At 31.4% G+C, this 19356-nt stretch overlaps 3 protein-coding genes across 3 annotated transcripts; 2 read left to right on the top strand and 1 right to left on the bottom strand.

Annotated features, from left to right (window-relative positions):
- Positions 1-989: 989 nt before the first annotated feature.
- LOC124914205 (3-hydroxy-3-methylglutaryl-coenzyme A reductase 1-like) lies at positions 990-2981 on the top strand. Its single transcript, XM_047454706.1, has 3 exons — positions 990-1961; positions 2148-2329; positions 2404-2981. Exons 1-3 carry the CDS (start codon positions 1003-1005, stop codon positions 2979-2981), a joined length of 1719 nt encoding a protein of 572 aa, XP_047310662.1. The 5' UTR covers positions 990-1002.
- Positions 2982-10382: 7401 nt separating this feature from the next.
- On the bottom strand, positions 10383-13093 carry LOC124914206 (thioredoxin reductase NTRB-like). Its single transcript, XM_047454707.1, has 2 exons — positions 11990-13093; positions 10383-10667 (listed from the first exon to the last, which is right to left on the bottom strand). Exons 1-2 carry the CDS (start codon positions 13044-13046, stop codon positions 10591-10593), a joined length of 1134 nt encoding a protein of 377 aa, XP_047310663.1. The 5' UTR covers positions 13047-13093; the 3' UTR covers positions 10383-10590.
- Positions 13094-16037: 2944 nt separating this feature from the next.
- On the top strand, positions 16038-16876 carry LOC124916118 (heat shock cognate 70 kDa protein 1-like). Its single transcript, XM_047456853.1, has 2 exons — positions 16038-16091; positions 16604-16876. The coding sequence occupies exons 1-2, from the start codon at positions 16038-16040 to the stop codon at positions 16874-16876; spliced, it is 327 nt and encodes a 108-aa protein (XP_047312809.1).
- Positions 16877-19356: the final 2480 nt, after the last annotated feature.

Genomic DNA, 19356 nt, shown 5'->3' with positions numbered 1-19356 from the left:
AGTTGACGACTCTATTTCAAAACAAACAATCTTTTAAAATTAATTATGTTTAATTAATTTAAATGAATAGGTTTCTAAAAAATCAAATTGTAATTTGATTATCGTAAATCTTTGGATTATTTAAAAATGGAACTACAAATTAATTATTTTTAATTAATTTTAGAATAGGTCAAAAATCATTTAAAAATATTTTAAATAATATTTTATTTAAAAAGAAAATTCATGACACGCAAAATAAAGTTAAAATTCTCAAACCTCGAGTTTTTCCGCAAAACCTAAACTGAAAGGGTTTTTCCGGGAGTTACAGTTTTAATGTAATTTCTTTGTTTGTGTAGTGTAATTTGCGTTTATTTAATGATATTTAATTTGTTTTTTTATATGAATAAATATTTCATTTGAATTAAGGGGAACTAGTCTGACATCCCACTGATGTCACAGCTATATCCCTGCTTCAATTCAAAGCGAATTTTATATGATCTATAATTTATTTTATCATAATTTTTTTTAATTTATGTGGTTTGAAAAAATATTAAGGATAAATATATATATACTTATCGAAAAAGTTAAAAAAATAGTTTAAAAAAAGAATATTTCTAGAATTTGAAAATCAATTTTTGAGTAGTAAATGAATTACTCTAAACTTATTATATTTTAAGAGAATACTCTATCTGATGTGTACTTAACTAGATAAAATCTATTACATATGCCTATTATATCTAAATCTAGGTTTAAGTAATATTTTTGTAATCTTGTATTTTTTTTTTGTGCTGTATGATTATCCATTTCTTTCTTTCTCCTAAAAGGCTAAAACCATACCATTAACTATTTAAAAAGTATTATTTTTACATATAATTCAAAAATAAATTAAAAAATAAATAAATAGTTTGAACACGCGGTTTATGTGGGCATAAGTCACGCGCGCCAACAAACAACTTATCAGCCTATAAAACACGTCCACTACCTCTGTTCAGTCTAAAACCATCCAGCGTTTCCAAAATCGCCATGAACGCAAGCAAGCGGACTCCAGTCAAATCGCTCCGCCCCTCCAAGGCGGCGGCGACGGCAGCGGCTGCCTCTGACCTGAAACCGAACCGGCCGGCCTTCGCCACTCCTCCATCTCATCATATCTACCACACGACCAGCATCATATTCTTCGCCGTCTTCTTTTCCGTTGCCTATTTCCTCCTCTATCGTTGGAGAAATAAGATCCGAAACTCCCAACCACTTCACGTCGTCACACTTCCAGAGCTAGGCGCCGTTATCTCTCTCGTAGCTTCCACCGTCTACCTTGTTGGTTTCATCGGTGTAGATTTCGTCCATTCTCTCTTCACTGGAAAATCTCCACAGAACATCCATTTATGTGCTGCTGAGAGCGAATCAAAGAAAAAGATCACTAGGGTTGCGTTCAGAGATGACTCCCTTGTACCTCATCATTCATCTCCGGCATCCGGAAAACCCGCTCCCGTTCTTGTCACGCCAGGAACGTCTGAGGAGATAGTGAAGGCGGTTGTAGCCGGGACCATTTCGTCTTACTCGCTTGAATCGAAACTCCAGGACTGTAAACTTGCGGCGGCGATTCGTCGTGAAGCGTTACAGAGAATGACAGGGAAATCGCTTGTGGGTATGCCGTTGGAAGGGTTCGATTATGAATCGATTTTGGATCAGTGCTGCGAAATGCCAGTTGGGTACGTTCAGATTCCGGTGGGAATTGCGGGTCCTTTGCTGTTAAATGGTAGGGAATACTCAGTGCCGATGGCGACCACGGAAGGGTGTTTAGTGGCTAGCACGAACAGGGGATGCAAAGCCATATACTTGTCCGGCGGAGCGAGCAGCGTTTTGCTGAAAGACAGCATGACGAGAGCTCCGGTGGTGAGATTTCCGAGTGCTAAGAGAGCTGCTGAAGTAAAGTTCTTCTTGGAGGATCCCATGAATTTTGACAACTTAGCCATCGTTTTCAACAAGTCAGTCAAATCCTCATTTCTTTCATGCTTTTGTCTCTGTTCCGCCATTTCTGACACCCACCCACCATTTTTCTCCCTCTCTCTCTCACACACTCATACGGCCATCAATTCATGCTATTCTTGTTTTAATATCCTGAAAATCAAATTTACCCTTCTTTTTTCCCTGGTTTCTGAAATTGGTGACAGAACAAGCAGATTTGCCAGGCTAAAGGGTGTGAAATGTGGAATCGCTGGAAAAAATCTGTACCCGAGATTCAGCTGCAGCACGGGTGATGCAATGGGGATGAACATGGTCTCCAAGGGTGTTCAGAATGTTCTAGACTATCTTCAAGCTTATTATACAGACATGGACGTTATGGGCATCTCTGGTATTAATTAATTAATGAATGACATGTTTCTTTAAATTGTCAATATCTTGAGATATGATGATGATGATCATCAGGTAACTTCTGTTCGGATAAGAAACCTGCTGCAGTGAACTGGATAGAGGGTCGAGGGAAATCAGTTGTTTGCGAAGCAGTAATAAAGGAGGAAGTGGTAAAGAAGGTATTGAAAACCAACGTGGCTAGTCTTGTCGAGCTAAACGTGCTAAAGAACTTAGCTGGGTCTGCCTTAGCAGGGTCTCTTGGTGGGTTCAATGCCCATTCAAGCAATATTGTTTCTGCACTATTCTTAGCCACAGGACAAGACCCAGCTCAGAATGTGGAAAGCTCAAACTGTATTACAATGATGGAAGCTATCAACGATGGAACAGATCTTCACATCTCGGTCACCATGCCATCTATTGAGGTTGGGACAGTTGGAGGAGGGACTCAATTGGCATCTCAAGCAGCTTGTTTGAACCTTCTTGGAGTGAAAGGTGCAAACCAAGAGAATCCTGGCGCAAACGCCAGACAGTTGGCTAGTATTGTGGCCGGAGCTGTTCTTGCCGGAGAGCTATCTCTAATGGCGGCGCTTGCCTCCGGTCAGCTTGTTAAAAGCCATATGAAATATAATAGGTCTACATCCAATTCTAGCTAGTAGTTAGTTCTTTCTAAGTAGAATTGTATTTTAATTAGGGGTTACTACTAGATTAGGCTCCTACTTTAAATATTATGTAAATTTTGGGTATAATATCCTATCTTTATTCCAAATAAATAAAAGGAATCGAATTATAACATAATATTCACGTATATTACTGAACTAATTTTTATTCGTTCATATCACTGTAATTGAGTTTAATGTTCATCTATGTCATTGCTGCTGGATAAAAACATCTAATTCCGTTAAGTTTTCGTTAGATGATGACACGTGTAATTGATATGTTATTTTTTTTTTAAATAATATATATTATATTTTTATTTTTATTCATAATTTCTAAATAATAAAACTTTTATATTTTTAGAGGCATTAGCCAAACAATATAGACATTTCGAGAGACACTAACAATAATTCATTTTTTTTTTAAATTAATATATTTTTAACATTTATTTTTATTAGCGTTATTATTTAGAAATGTTAATAAAAATAAATGTTGAAAATATATTAATTAAAATAAAGTGAATTATTGTTAATGCTTCTCAAAATATATAATTTATTTGGTTAATACCTTTGAAAATGTAAATTAAGTTTTATTATTTAAAATAGTGAATAAAAATAAAAATAAAAATATAATATATATATATATATTAATTTTTAAAAAATGACATGTCAATCACACGTGTCATCATTTAACGGAAAAATTAACGGATTTGGATGTTTTTGTCCAACAGTGACATAGATGAACATTAAACTCAACTACAGTGGTATAAACGAACAAAAAATAGTTCAGTGATATACGTGAATATTCCGTTATAGTTCGATGGTAAAAATGACATTATTCCCAATAAATAAATGTATAATTTCATCTTTTATCTTATTTTAGATCATTAGGTGACACCATCAAATCAATGACCTAACGACAAAGTCTAAGTTACCTCGTGTCGTTTAGCTTCGCTCCTTAATGTTTACACAATTGGACCGATCCATAATGACATGTAATCATGTATCATATATATATATATATGTTGGATTTAGGTCAGACAATTTTGGATCCCACACAAAAATCCGATCCTAATCGAACAAAAAAAAATCAGTTTAGGGTCATATATTTTTTTGTTTGGGTCAAAATCAGGTCGACATATTTAACCTGATTAATAAATAGATCAAAATCGGGTCGACCTAACATAACTCAAAGTAGACTCAATAATTTGTTTACAAATTTCTTTTATTGAGTTTTGTGTTATTTTTTCCTATTTACTCACTCATCTTTTTTATAAAAGAATTTATAAGTGGATTTGTGATTAAACTTTATTTTTTTTATTGATATTATATAATTTGAAATAGTGAGATGTGAATTAATTACATCAGGTTTGATTCGAGTTAAGTTAGGTAAGGTAAATCGGGTCAAACGAGTCAGATTCGGGTCAATCACAAATAAAATGTTAGGTTCAAGTTAGAAATTTTGACTCAAATTACTAAACATGTCAGATTCAAGTTAAAATCGTTCAACCCGTTAACCTGCCAACTTGAAATTAACCTTTCAACCCTAGTTGTATTCTTATAGACATTAATATTAACAAAATCAACATAAGATCTTTTAATTATCAGCATGATTAAAGTAGCTAGCCCTAACTTAAAACATTTTGGTGGGTATGTACTATAAACACGTTGTCTATTAATAACATATGGTTCATAATAAACTAATTATTGAAATTAAGGTTAATGCATTAAGACAAAAATTTAACAATATTGAAAAACAAAAAACTTAGGTTAATTAAAGGGGAAATGAATAAAAAAAACTATCATTCCACCTCATATCCAAGAAATTAACATTTGTGACATGAACAAAGACAATAAAAATCAAGATCATTAATCGTCTCATTTTAAATAATATCATATGGTATATTGGTATAGGATCAATCTCAATCTTTAGCAAAAAAAATCATTTAGTTTATACATCAAGGAAGGTATCGTAAATCTCTCTCGCATCAAATTCATTTTCTTCAAATGTTTTTTTTCTTTTTTGAGTATTGACATCTCATACCTCAAGGGTGTCGTCATTTTTGTTAGCAAAATTAAAACTCTCTTCTTTACTATTGTATAGCTTCTAGTGAGATCAACAATTCATGTCTTGTCAAGATTGTGCATATCAAAGTAAAAAATGTGATCTAAGAAATCATTCAATTCAATCCCATTGTTTGGATATATATAAATCTAGCAATTGTGCAATAATCAACTACTTTAGCTAGTTTAAATTGGATAAGTATCGATTATACTTAAAATAAATCAATATATATATATATATATTACAAAATAATAGCAATTTCACACAAATCTACTCATGCACTGATTAACTTTAAAAAAATAAAATTGGAAGGTGTTTTGAAGTTTGAATCATAATTTAGAGTTAGGGTAAGCTTGAAAAAAGATTAAGGTGGACTTTTTTTTTTACAAAAATAACAAAAAAAAATTGAATAAAACGAATGATAAAAGTAAGTTTTATTATTTTTTAATGATTTTTTAGGATCGGCTTCGGCCCTTCCGAGCCCCTATACAGTCGCTGAAAGTACTAATGAACTTTGTAATTAATTAAACATTAATGGTGGATAATTGATTATTAATGAAGGAAACAAATTTAAGTGTTTAAAACTGTAAATATTGGTTTTGAACCATCTTTGATAGTGATGTTGCATTTTTTTAGTAATTTGTTGGATTATATCAAAAAAAAAATTAAATTATTCGAGAAAAATAAATGATTTATTAATATATGTTTAGATAAATTACAAAAATGTTGTTTTGTATTTAAAATTAAAATAATTTAATAAAATTTAATTTAGGATATTTTAGTATCTTTTATTAATAAATTAAATTATTTAATAATTAAAATAATAATAATACGACAAATATTTTGTTTTGAATCTAAAATGAACTCAAAATATCAAACTAGATCTTTTAGATATAGAAATGCAGGAAATTATTGACTTTTTATAAAATGCAATAAATAAATTTTTGGAATAAGTTGGGAGTTGTATATGAGAATTAATATTGGCATTATTAATAATTAAATATTATTATTGTACACCAAGCAAGTTGCTAGCTTGTTATGAATATTGTACATATAAACAAAATATGAGACAATCAACTTATATTTTATGCATCATTAATTAATTAATTAATTAACCAGTGTGATTGGTTTAGGAATTCATGTTACTTATAAATTAGTAATTAAGATTATGCCATTTTCAGTCACACTTTTTTTGTTGGATAGATTTTCGATATATGAAAATATATATATATACAAATGATGCTTAATTTTTAAAGTGTCAGAATTGCCGGGTCGAAAGCTGTGGTTAATTTGGATATATGTGAGAGTAAATGGATACTTGAGTCGGATTGTGGGTTGACCCGCCCATAAACTTAAAACGGTTAAAAATAAAATTAAAAATGCTATAGGTATGGTTCGAACTTGCTACCTAACAAAACAAGTACAACCTTTTAACCAACTAAGCTAATAACACTTTATATTTAAAATTCAACCCAAAATTTAATAAACGCGTGACATTTTAACAATATAAGTTCAACTTTTTAACTATTTAATCTATATATATATAATGATGCTTAATTTTTAAAGTGTCCGGATTTCCGGGTCTAGAGGTGTGGTTAATTTGCATATATGTGAGAGTAAATGGATACTTGGGTCGGATTGTGGGTTGACCCGCTCATAAACTTAAAACGATTAAAAATAAAATTAAAAATGCTATAGGTATGGTTCAAACTTGCAACCTAACAAAACAAGTACAACCTTTTAACCAACTAAATTGATAACACTTTATATTTTAAATTCAACCTAAAATTTGATAAATGCGTGACATTTTAACAATATAAGTTCAACTTTTTAACTAACTAATCTATATATATATATATATATATATATATATATATATATATAATGATGCTTAATTTTTAAAGTGTCCGGATTGTCGGGTCGAGAGCTGTGGTTAATTTGGATATATGTGAGAGTAAATGAATACTTGGGTCGGATTGTGGGTTGACCCGCCCATAAACTTAAAACGGTTAAAAATAAAATTAAAAATGCTATAGGTATGGTGAGAACTTGCAACCTAACAAAACAAGTACAACCTTTTAACCAACTAGGCTAATAACATTTTATATTTTAATTTCAACCCAAAATTTGATAAACACGTGACATTTTAACAATATAAGTTCAACTTTTTAACTAACTAATCTATATATATATAATGATGATTAATTTTAAAGTGTCCGGATTGTCGTATCGAGAGCTGTGGTTAATTTGGATATATGTGAGAGTAAATGGATATTTGAGTCGGATTGTGAGTTGACTCGCCGATAAACTTAAAACGGTTAAAAATAAAATTAAAAATGCTAAAGGTATGGTTCGAACTTGCAACATAACAAAACAAATATAACCTTTTAACAAACTAGGCTAATAACACTTTATATTTTAAATTCAACCCAAAATTTGATAAACGCGTGACATTTTAACAATATAAGTTCAACTTTTTAACTAACTAATCTATATATATATAATGATGCTTAATTTTTAAAGTGTTTGGATTGTCGGGTCGAGAGCTGTAGTTAATTTGGATATACGTGAGAGTAAATTAATACTTGGGTCGGATTGTGGGTTGACTCGCCCATATAATTAAAATTTTAAAACGGTTAAAAATAAAATTAAAAATGCTATAGGTATGGTTCGAACTTGTTACCTAACAAAACAAGTACAACCTTTTAACCAACTAAGCTAATAACACTTTATATTTTAAATTCAACTCAAAATTTGATAAACGCGTGATATTTTAACAATATAAATTCAACTTTTTAACTAGCTAATCTATATATATATAATGATGCTTAATTTTTAAAGTGTCCGAATTGCCGGGTCGAGAGCTGTGGTTAATTTGGATATATGTGAGAGTAAATGGATATTTGAGTCGGATTGTGAGTTGACTCGCCCATAAACTTAAAACGGTTAAAAATAAAATTAAAAATGCTATAGGTATGGTTCGAATTTGCAACATAACAAAATAAGTACAACATTTTAACCAACTAAGCTAATAACACTTTATACTTTAAATTTAACCCAAAATTTGATAAACGCGTGACATTTTAACAATATAAGTTCAACTTTTTAACTAACTAATCTATATATATATAATGATGCTTAATTTTTAAAGTGTCCGGATTATCGGGTCGAGAGTTGTGGTTAATTTGGATATATGTGAGAGTAAATGAATACTTGGGTCGGATTGTGGGTTGACCCGCCCATAAACTTAAAACGGTTAAAAATAAAATTAAAAATGCTATAGGTATGGTGAGAACTTGCAACCTAACAAAATTAATACAACCTTTTAACCAACTAAGTTAATAACACTTTATATTTTAAATTCAACCCAAAATTTGATAAACGCGTGACATTTTAACAATATAAGTTCAACTTTTTAACTAACTAATCTATATATAGATAATGATGCTTAATTTTTAAAGTGTCCGGATTGCCGGGTCGAGAGTTGTGGTTAATTTGAATATATATGTGAGAGTAAATGGATAATTGGGTCGGATTGTGTGTTGACCCGCCCATAAAAATTTTACCGTAATATTTTTTTCACGGTTTTTTATATTATTACTCGTGCAAATGCACGTGATACATGCTAGTTGGTTTAATGAAACTATGCGACAATTGACACGAATATGCATCATATATTCGGACTCAAACACCCGTCTATGTATGAATGAATGAATAATAGTAATTGCGTCATGTGACTTAATATAGAAACTTAATTAAATTGTGGGGTTGAGTATGTATTAAGGTAAGGTATATAGACATGCCCATATATATTAGATGCATGTTGTAATCAACAACTAAGCTAGTTGGTGTGAGTATTTATAGTGTCTCTTGTCACGTCCATTCTCCAAAGTGACAATAGTCACTAGTTTAGTTCTATCCCTTAAGGAGAAGCAAACATTCAAGTAAATATGTTTGTCTATTTATTTCATTTTTTAAATAATTTGAGTAAAAAACTAAATTTAATTGGGTTGAAGGTTGGAAATTGGAATGAATTGAATGATCAGTTTGTTATTTTATATGTCTACAATCTTATCCCTCCATAAAATATTATCACAATCATTTTATGTTTTTTAGTTTCCTTTTGTTTTAAGATTTTGGTTGTGGAATAAATTTATTATATGTATTGTAATGCTTAATTAAATTAATTAATATTTTACTTTGAAAAAAATTGTTTACTTTTTTTTCTCTATATTTTTTTTATCTTTCAGTTGTTTTGTTAATATATATTATTTTTTATCCATAATAAATATCAAGGGTCAAAATTGATTAATAAGAAATGAAAGGCTTAGGACACCTAAATTGTAGTAAAGAGATGTCATGACTCTGATGGTCAGTTTTCAACATTAACAAAATATATAATTTATTTATTAACATTCAAATTATTCTTTTTTTTATTTATTTTCTTCTCCTTCTTGAGTATGAAAATTTATATAACAAAACTAATATATCCAATTTAACTATTTTCTTTCATTAAAAGAAAAATTATACATTAAATTCTAATTTAACTATTTTGTTTGAATGGGTTACGTATTGAATAGTGTTGACTATTTAAACACACATAGATAATTCAATTGGTAAGAGTGATTCAAAAGAAATCAATAATCACAAGTTTGAAAAAGTGATTCAATAGAAACCAATAATCACAAGTTTGATTTTCATTTAGAACGTTTTAAATTGAAGTATTCAATTATTTTATATTAAAAATAAAATAAAATAAAATAGTGTTTAACTCATTTTATTTTCTATTATGTACCATATTTTATGGCAGGTTATTAAATTTGTGCAGCTGGGCAGGGAAATGTTATGAAAACTCTTATCAAAATCTTCAATAATAATTTTATTATATATATATATAATATTTATTGTGAGATGAGAAGTGATCAAATAATAATTTATATTATAAGTCATAGAGATAGAAGGAAATTTAGGAATAAAAATAATAACTTAGGGAATGAAGATCATGAATAAAGAGATTAGAAGAAAAATATCTAATTAAGAGAAAAAAATATATATATATATATATATATATATATTTATTTATTTAATTTGTCATATATTTTGTATCTAGTTAAGAGCATATGTTGTTCTGATCAAAGAATGAAAAATAAAATTGAATTTGAAATTGTGACCAAAAATATATTTTTTGAATTAGTTGGGGCACATTGCCTTTAATTAAGAATTTCTTATTTTGATAACGAATAATCAATCAATCAATCAATCTTGTTTGTGTACATCAAGACATAGAAGCATGGATTCCTGGTATTTAGATTTATTCTTAATTTTAGTTTACATTAACCATCATATTATATGATGGATGGAGCAGACAAAGAGATTTATAGAGAGATATAATATCTTCATTAGTCTTCTAAATAATAAGAAACCAATCTTGTTTTCTTTTGGTTCTTAAAAAGCGATAATATAAACCACCAAATACCAATTACCCAACCAACCAGGTGGAGTCTAATGAGTAAGAAAGAAATATGAAGAGAATCATTCATTCATTCATTCATTTGTCTTGCCATCTTGAGCTCCCATGATTTCTTGCAAATAATGTTCAGCATCCAATGCTGCCATACACCCTGCACCATTTCATAACATGTCACAATAAGTTCTATACACATCTACTACTACTATAAATACATGTATTCTTTAGTTGAATCATTAAGAACGCCATAAATTAAGAGTCAAACGTAAAAGTCAGACCTAAAAGAACAAGTTGTGTTTGATTCTCGTTAAGAATGCCCTAAATTGAAGTGGGGCATGATTGTCGGTTATTGTGAAGCCTAAAGATCAAGAAAGTGGAGACAAAGGGTAGAGAGCGAAGCCTTAAGAGTTGGAGACATAAGAGACTACATGACGAGAAACAAAGCCTAAGAAACAGGAAACAAGAAGTGGGAAACAAAGGCATTGCTATTGTTAAAACCTAAAACTATATTGTATATCCAAGTGAATCATAAAACTTACTAGTTTGGATTAGAAAGGTTATTGAAATATCATTGGAAACACTTTTGTTATTGAAATAAATCATCCGAATGTCACATGTGGATGTAAATGAGATAATGTTGATGTTTATAAATTTGTTGATGTTTTATCGTCTAAACTCAGCTCGACCCCCACAATTCATAATAATAATCAATTCTCAATTATAAACTTATCTAAGTGGAGATACAAAGATAAAATCCGAGAACTAATCTATTCTTGCATTTCAAATGAGTCAAATTGTAACCTTCAAGTTTATACTGCACCACTTAAAATTTATGTTTATTCACATCCAATTTCTCTCCTCCAACTCATTTTCAACCATACATGTAGGGGCAGCATTGAAGATGCCAAGAAGAATACAACATAGAGAAGCAAAGCAAAAGAAATGACAAAACAAAATTTGATAAAGAGAAGCAACAATGATGATACTTTCCTGAAATGTCATAGGGATGAAAGATTCAGAGAAGAGGGGTGGTATTTAGAGGATGATTGATTTGAGTATGATATAACTGATCCTTCTTTTCTACTCAAGGGTCAATGATGGGTTTTGGTGATAATGAAAGGATCATGCAATCGAATCCAATTGGAGCAATGTAAACTGGAAATTATAAATAATGTCAGCATGTAGGTATGTGAATCAATTCGGGCATTCCTATAATTCAAATGGACAACATAGCTGAGGGACATGATACAAAGTGGTGTCAATAGCTGAGTTTCAAAGATAACAATTTTAAATCTTAAGAGCTATGTGTTTTTTTTTGGAATTAAAGGAGAATTAGCATGACACTCCACCGTCTTAACTCCCGCTTAAACTCAAAGAACTTTCAAATTGAATTGAACCCGATCTTTTGGTGTCTTAAGTCGACTCTAAAGAGCTATGGTGTATTATGAACCAAACACAAAAGAGAGAATCACTAACCAGTTCCAGCAGCAGTAATAGCCTGCCTGTACTTCTTGTCCTGCACATCTCCAGCCGCGAAAACGCCAGCAATGCTGGTGTGGGTCGTCCCCGGCTTCGTAGCTATATAACCATCAGAATCCAGTTCCAGCTTCCCATTCAGAAACTTGGTCGCCGGTTCATGTCCTATCGCAAAGAACAAGCCTGAAACTTTCAAATCAGACACTTCTCCTGTCACAGCATTCTTTATCTTCAGTCCCCCCAAAACATTCTTCGTTTCTTCACCATATGCTTCCACTGCCGAAGAATTCCACAAAACCTCGATTTTGGGGTTTGACAATGTCCTATTCTGCATAATCTTCGAAGCCCTAAATTCATCCCTTCTATGAATGATGTAAACCTTCGACCCGTATTTCGTAAGGAAATTTGCCTCTTCCATGGCTGAATCTCCGCCGCCGATAACAGCCAGCGGCTTGTTCCTGAAGATCGGAGCAGCTCCATCACAAACAGCGCAGGCAGATATTCCCTTGTTCCAAAACCCACCTTTCCCGTCGCAGGATCCTGGGAAGTTGAGCCTCTTGGCCACAGCTCCCGTGGCGACAATGACAGTATCAGCTTCGACAGAGCGTGAATCGGTTAATACCTTGAAGGGTGAAGAGGAGAAATCGACATCAGTAACAGTTTCGGTGAAGATCTGAGTACCAAATCGGAGTGATTGGCTGCGGCAATTATCCATGAGTTGGCCGCCCATAATACCTTTTGGGAATCCGGGGAAGTTCTCCACGTCTGTTGTGGTGGTGAGTTGGCCTCCGGGGGCGATGTCGTTCGCCATCCATCCTTCAAAGAGGATCGGTTTCAACTCGGCTCGAGCGGCGTAGATTGCAGCAGTATGAGCGGCGGGACCGCTGCCGATGATGCAGACATGGGTCCTGTGGTTCTTGTTGTTATCTGTCATGGCGGCGGCTGCGGTAGAGGTATTGTATGAAGAGGAAGCGAGCGATAAAGATGCTGCGCCGGCTAAGCCTAAGTAGGTTCGAGTCTTTTTCAAAATATCAATGAGCTTTTTACAAAAGGGCATTTTTCTCTCTCTCCCTCTCCCTCTCCCTCCTAAAGCCCGTACGATGGTAATCATTTTGACCAAACAAATTGAAGGGTCCTAAGCCGCCATAGATTTCGCGCCAAAATAGACAAGGAAAGCTTGCAAAATGGGCTCAAAATGGGGGTTAGGTTACTTGTTAGTTGTGACTTTTGATTGATTCTCTTGGTTTTGTTCAAATTAAATATTGTTGCAATACATATAAAGTTATTCAATTTTTGTAAATAATAATGGTTGATTCTTTGTCTCACAATTTTAGACTTCATATTGTCAAAATTTAACGGTTACTTTATTTGATTAGTATCTAATGAATATTTAAAAGAAATTTATAATTGTGGAAAACGAATGCACTTAAACATCCCACTAAGTCTAGAAAAACTTTTTCAAAATTATGTATTGTATGATATTTAAATTTTGTATTTCCTTTCAATAAATTTTTTATTGAAAATTTTCAAACATCACACTTGAATTTATGTCGATTTTTGAAATTCATACATAATGATCAAGAAAATTTGATGGTCATTAGAGATGTGGATCAATTATGCATTTTAGATTTTATGGAGTTTGCTGAATCATTGAGCTACTAAAATATGTCTTTCTTTAGATTTTGGTATCGTGGTGATGATGATTTAAGTCACTTCAATAATGATTATGATGTGTTAGAGGTTCTATAACTTTTAAGAGTAGATGTTACTATTTAACTTAATTAATTTTGAAGATGCACTAAACTAAGTTAGGACTCGTATTAACGTGATACCTCTACAAGTTCAATATATTGAAAATGGTGGTGAAGGAAAAAATTGAAGAAGTGGTTGAATTTGAAAATGGAGAAGAGGTTGAGGTTAAAGTTGAAATGGTGACATAATAAAATTTAGAAAATAAAATGTTTGAAGATTTTGAAGAGGATATATGAGAATTTGAACTTGATATTAAAGAAGGGGTTGAAGTTATAACTGAAGAATAAAATTTTGTTGTTGAAAAAGAGAGTGGTATGATAATCAACATAATCAACTCTATTGAATTCAACTGCTGGTGTTCTTCCTTGGACAATACTATTAATTCTCGCTCATCGTGTTCATTTTCCCCTTCCTCGGACAGTTCCATCGAATCTTATTGTTTGTATTTCTCTTCCTCCTCCTCAAACAACATTATTAAATCCAACTACTAGTGTTCCTCCTTATCCTAGTCAATTCACTAAAAAAACGATATTATAACTGTTAGAGTATAATATATTATATTTGTAAGATATTATCACAACATTATAAATTGTGATAATATTAATATTATATTATTTAGTTTCCTTATATGTCAATTATAATGTTTATATAATAGACACAATCTATGTAACCATGTATAACAATTCAATACAAACTTTCTCTCCTCATTCTAACATGGTATCAGAGCCTTGTTATTGTTCTTGAGTCAATCAAATGATAGTCTTCCGCTGCCTCCATTAATGGTTACCTTAACCATTGATGTAGGGCTTTAATCATTTATTATTAATATTTATTATGTCGGTGTTCTTAAGTAACTTATCTAGGGTCTTGGATTTTGTTTGAGGGAATTTGTTGTCGTCTAGTTGGATTGAGGATCTTAGTAGTTTGATTGGTCTTTGTTTGATTGTTTTGTTGAGTAGAGAGAGTTGAATTTGGTTTGGGTTTTCCTTAAGTTTGTAATGTTTGGCTTGATTGGTTTTGGTTTGGTTTTTAGTTTGGTTTTTAGTTTGGTTGTTGTGTATTGTTGATTTCAGTTTGTTTTTTTGGTTTTGGTTTGGTTGTTAATTTTGGTTGGCCTGAATCAAAAAAGAGTTTTTTTTTTTGGTTGATGGTCAATGGATTGGGCAGAAGAGAATAGAAGGAAGAGAAGAAGATTGAGAATACTACGTAACTTCTTATTGTTCGCGATTTCGTTTACTGATTGTCAAACTCTCAATGCTTATTGTTGTTGCATTGTGAGTTTGAGTGGGAATGTTAGAGTATAATATATTATATTTATAAGATATTATCACAACACTATAAATTGTGATAATATCAATATTATATTATTTAATTTCTTATATGTCAATTATAATATTTATATAATAGACATAATCTATGTAACTATATATAACAATTCAATATAAATTTTCTATCCTCATTCTAACACTAACAAGTCATGTTGTATGCTCACCATTGAGGTCACGAAATCAATGCACATAGGCTAAATATTATTATGAATAAATCAATATTTTGTCTCGAAAGAGCCAAGCTAAATGAACAATCAAAGGTGTTTCTTTTTTATTTTTGGCTTGTGTTTACTTGAACAAGTTCAAGCTTATTTAGGTTTATATATATATATATATATATATTTTTTGTATGGATAATGGTTATTGTTTATGATTTATATTTTTGTAAGTTTATTAATAATTGTTTTTTTATTTTTATGTTTTTAGTTTGTTTATGTATAATAGTTATCCAATGTTATTTGTTTATGTATAAAAGATCAAAATTCTTATAAAATTAAAAAAAAAAAAATTCAGTTTCAAACAAACATAGAACCTATATTTAAATTTAAAAAAAAAATATATTATTAAATTGAATTCAAAACAAAAACTCTAATTTCAACCTTTAATATTTTATATATTATATTTTGTATTATTTACTAATTAATTTTACATAGGTAACTCTCAATTGATTTAATGCCAATTAATCTCTTATAAAAAAAATGACATGTCACTAAATTAGTGAAATGTATTTTCTTATTTTTTTTTATAAATAATATCACGTAAATAATAAGTTAACGGTGTTAGAAATCGTTAAACCAAGTATAATTTTAATAATAAGGCGCCTCAAATTTGAGATTTGAAATAAGGGTCCGAATTAGCTGTAACTAAGGAAGTAGCCAATTAATTCGTCTAAATAATAAAGGAATGGTATTTTTAAATATTTTGACATAAGTCATGTAGAATGAATATCTTTTAGTAGTAAATACTAAATGGGCAAGGCATATATATGTTCGAGGATCAGCATATTTCGACTTCCAAACAAGGTATGTGGGTAGAGTAGTCGTCCTATTTTGGTAAGGCATATATTATTTCTTTCAAATTTGGTGATTCTTATTTCTTCAAGTTGTAATATTCATCCAAAATCTTAAAAAAAAAAAAATATTTATTTTCTCTTAAATAATTAAATCTAGGGAAATTTAATAGATTAAATAAATTATATTTTTACTTAAAAATATTCTATATTAAAGTTGAGGTAATGACTATAAAAAACACTGTTAATTTTTTAAATTAAAAAATATGAATAATAAATAATTTTGTATATGGACATGTACTTTTTAAAAAATATGGATTCATCAATATTAAAAAAAACCAAGGTTTTGAAAACCGTTCCGGTTATCGACCCGCTTTTCTGGGCGAACTCCGGTTTAACCGGTCCAACCGGTTCAACCACTGGTTGAACCGAATTTTAAATTCATTAAATTTAAGTTCTCCTCTCTCCGCCTTCTTCCATCTCTATTGATTAAAATATATAATATAACAGTTGGATGTAATGTAGATCAACGAAAATCCCAAGTTCTATTCAACCATTACCAGTGCAAGATTTGAGGACTTGAAGATGGATTTATTTAGAAAGTGTATGGAGCCAGTTGAGAAGTGTTTGAAGGATGCTAAGATGGACAAGAACACCATCCACGATGTTGTCCTTATCGGTGGGTCTCCTTCAAGATTTCATCGAATGTTGCAGATGTCTTCAATGACCTGCTACTTTATTGGTGGTGCTACATCTCCGACTTCAACCAGGACTTACGGTCGTTGCTCAACAATCTGATGGTTAAGGCGGCGGCTGGCGGCTCGCGTCGGACATTTGCGGCGGGGAATAAGGAAGGACCAGATTTGATGCAGTGCACTCCAGATTTGACAGAGCAGGAATGTAGTAATTGCTTAAGTGAAAGAATCCCTCAGATCTACGATTGTTGTAATGGGAAAATAGGGGTAGAGTTGTTATTTGAGATTTGAGATGGCTGTTCAAGTTTTATCACCACCGCCACTTCCAGTTAACTCACCGCCAGACTCCCACTGATGTCTTCTTCTTGAAGGCCCGATGATCCAGTATTCCAGTCTTGAGAGAGAGGAGAAGAGGTAGATGTCTTGAGAGAGAGGAGAAGATACTTCAGTAGAGAGAGAAGAGGTCCAGAGTTTTACTGTAAAATAATGACCTTTCGGACCGGATATTTCCGGTTCGTTTTTTCGGTTGAACCGTCCGGTCGGACCGGATTTTGACCGGTTCGAAAGGTGACCGCATTAAAGCCAAAAACCGGATCGTCCCTTCAACCGGTTCGCGGTCGGACCGGTTGAACCGGCGGTCCAACCGCGTATTTTAAAACCTTGAAAAAAACATTCACAAATTTATGTGGAGATTGTATTAATTTTAAACTAGTTCAATTATTTTTTATTAACTATCAAATATTTATAATTTATACAAAATTTTAAAAATAATAATAGTTTTGCATAAGTTGTCTATTTGTTAGCAAAACAAACACTATGTTTTGGGTTCAATTTTTGTCTAAGTGCATTTTTTCTTACTCTCTATAATCAGGCTTTTTTTTGTCTAAGTGCATTTTTTTCTTACTCTCTATAATCAGGCTTTTTTTTTTAAGAAAAAAATCTCATATTAAGTTTAAGTCTCTAATTTCAATTTTTCGAAATTCCTGTTTGCTTCCCAACAATAACGGTTCGCGAATGTGAGACTAGTAAAGAATTTTTTTTAAAGTTAACGATCTATATATATATAATGATGCTTAATTTCTAAAGTATTCGGATTGCCGGGTCGAGAGCTGTGGTTAATTTGAATATATATGTGAGATTAAATGAATATTTAGGTAGGATTGTGAGTTGACCCGCCCATAAACTTAAAACGGTTAAAAATAAAATTAAAAATACTATAGGTATGGTTCAAACTTGCAACCTAACAAAAACAAGTACAACAACCAACTAAGTTAATAACACTTTATATTTTAAATTCAACACCAAATTTGATGAACGCGAGATATTTTAACAATATAAGTTCAATTTTTTAACTAACTAATTTATATATAGATAATGATGCTAAAATTTTAAAGTGTCCGGATTGTCGAGTCGAGAGCTGTGGTTAATTTGGATATATGTGAGAGTAAATGGACACTTGAGTCGAATTGTGGGTTGACCCGCCCATAAACATTTTTATCGTAATATTTTTTCACAATTTTTTTATATTATTACACATGCAAATACTCGAGATACATGCTAATTTATATAAAGACAGTTATTTTGAAAATAATTTACATTTGATTTAATTTATTTGATTCCCTCAAACTAATTAAAATATTGTATCATTTCAATTACAAATTATTCAATACACATCCAGATTGATTAAAATTAAATCAAAGTGATATGATGACGACAGATATTGGACTTTTTATAAAGTTGAAAATGTCTTTTCCATTCCATTTCGTTATATTATTATTAATTTTAATATTGAATTGGTTGGCAATATAATCTTTTGAATCTTCTCTCACCTACTTTTAACCTTCCCCCATCAATAATCATCTATTGACCATTTGACCCATCTTCACATATACATTTCTTTTCTTTTTCTCAAACTTTATTAAATATATATATATATTTAAATACATTCATGATTCATGAAGCATTTATTTCTTTGATTATGCCCTTAAGTTCTAGCTTATTCAAAAAAAAAAAAATTAAAAATCAAGAGTCCATAGATGCATAATAATTCATTATCAATTCATGTACTCGTAATCATGAGTTTGAATTTTCATACTCGAATCATTATAAAAACAAAAATGCTAACAAATCTAATGATATGTACAATATATATATTACTGGTCGCCAGCGGTGACGGATCTACAATCCTCCATGGAGACCGACGATGAGCGTTTGATGAAGTCGAGACAATCGGCAATGGCTTCTGAATAGAAAGAATTAGTTCTGGCCAATGATCTCATCCGACAATCATGGTATACAACCGTTCCAGTTGGCACGATCAGCCGACCTCGACGCTTGTTTCCGCCGCCGCCGGCACACCCACCTCCTTTTCCGACGTAAGAGGATTTCCATTTTCCGATGAGTTTCAGAAGCCGTACAACTCTGTTCTTGATCATCCTCGCCGTCGTCCGAATCGAGAATCTCCTACGACTCACCCGGAAACCCCTAAACACGTGGCCCCATCTACGCCCTTCAACTCTGATGTAGCTGCTGCTGTTGCTCATCCTCGTCCGTCGTCGCGTATAGTAATAATAATAATATTGA

Source organism: Impatiens glandulifera, chromosome 9, assembly GCF_907164915.1.
Source record: "Impatiens glandulifera chromosome 9, dImpGla2.1, whole genome shotgun sequence".
Taxonomy (NCBI): Eukaryota; Viridiplantae; Streptophyta; class Magnoliopsida; order Ericales; family Balsaminaceae; genus Impatiens; species Impatiens glandulifera.
The sequence above is the reverse complement of the archived record's forward strand: the minus strand, read 5'-3'. Positions and strand labels throughout refer to the sequence as shown.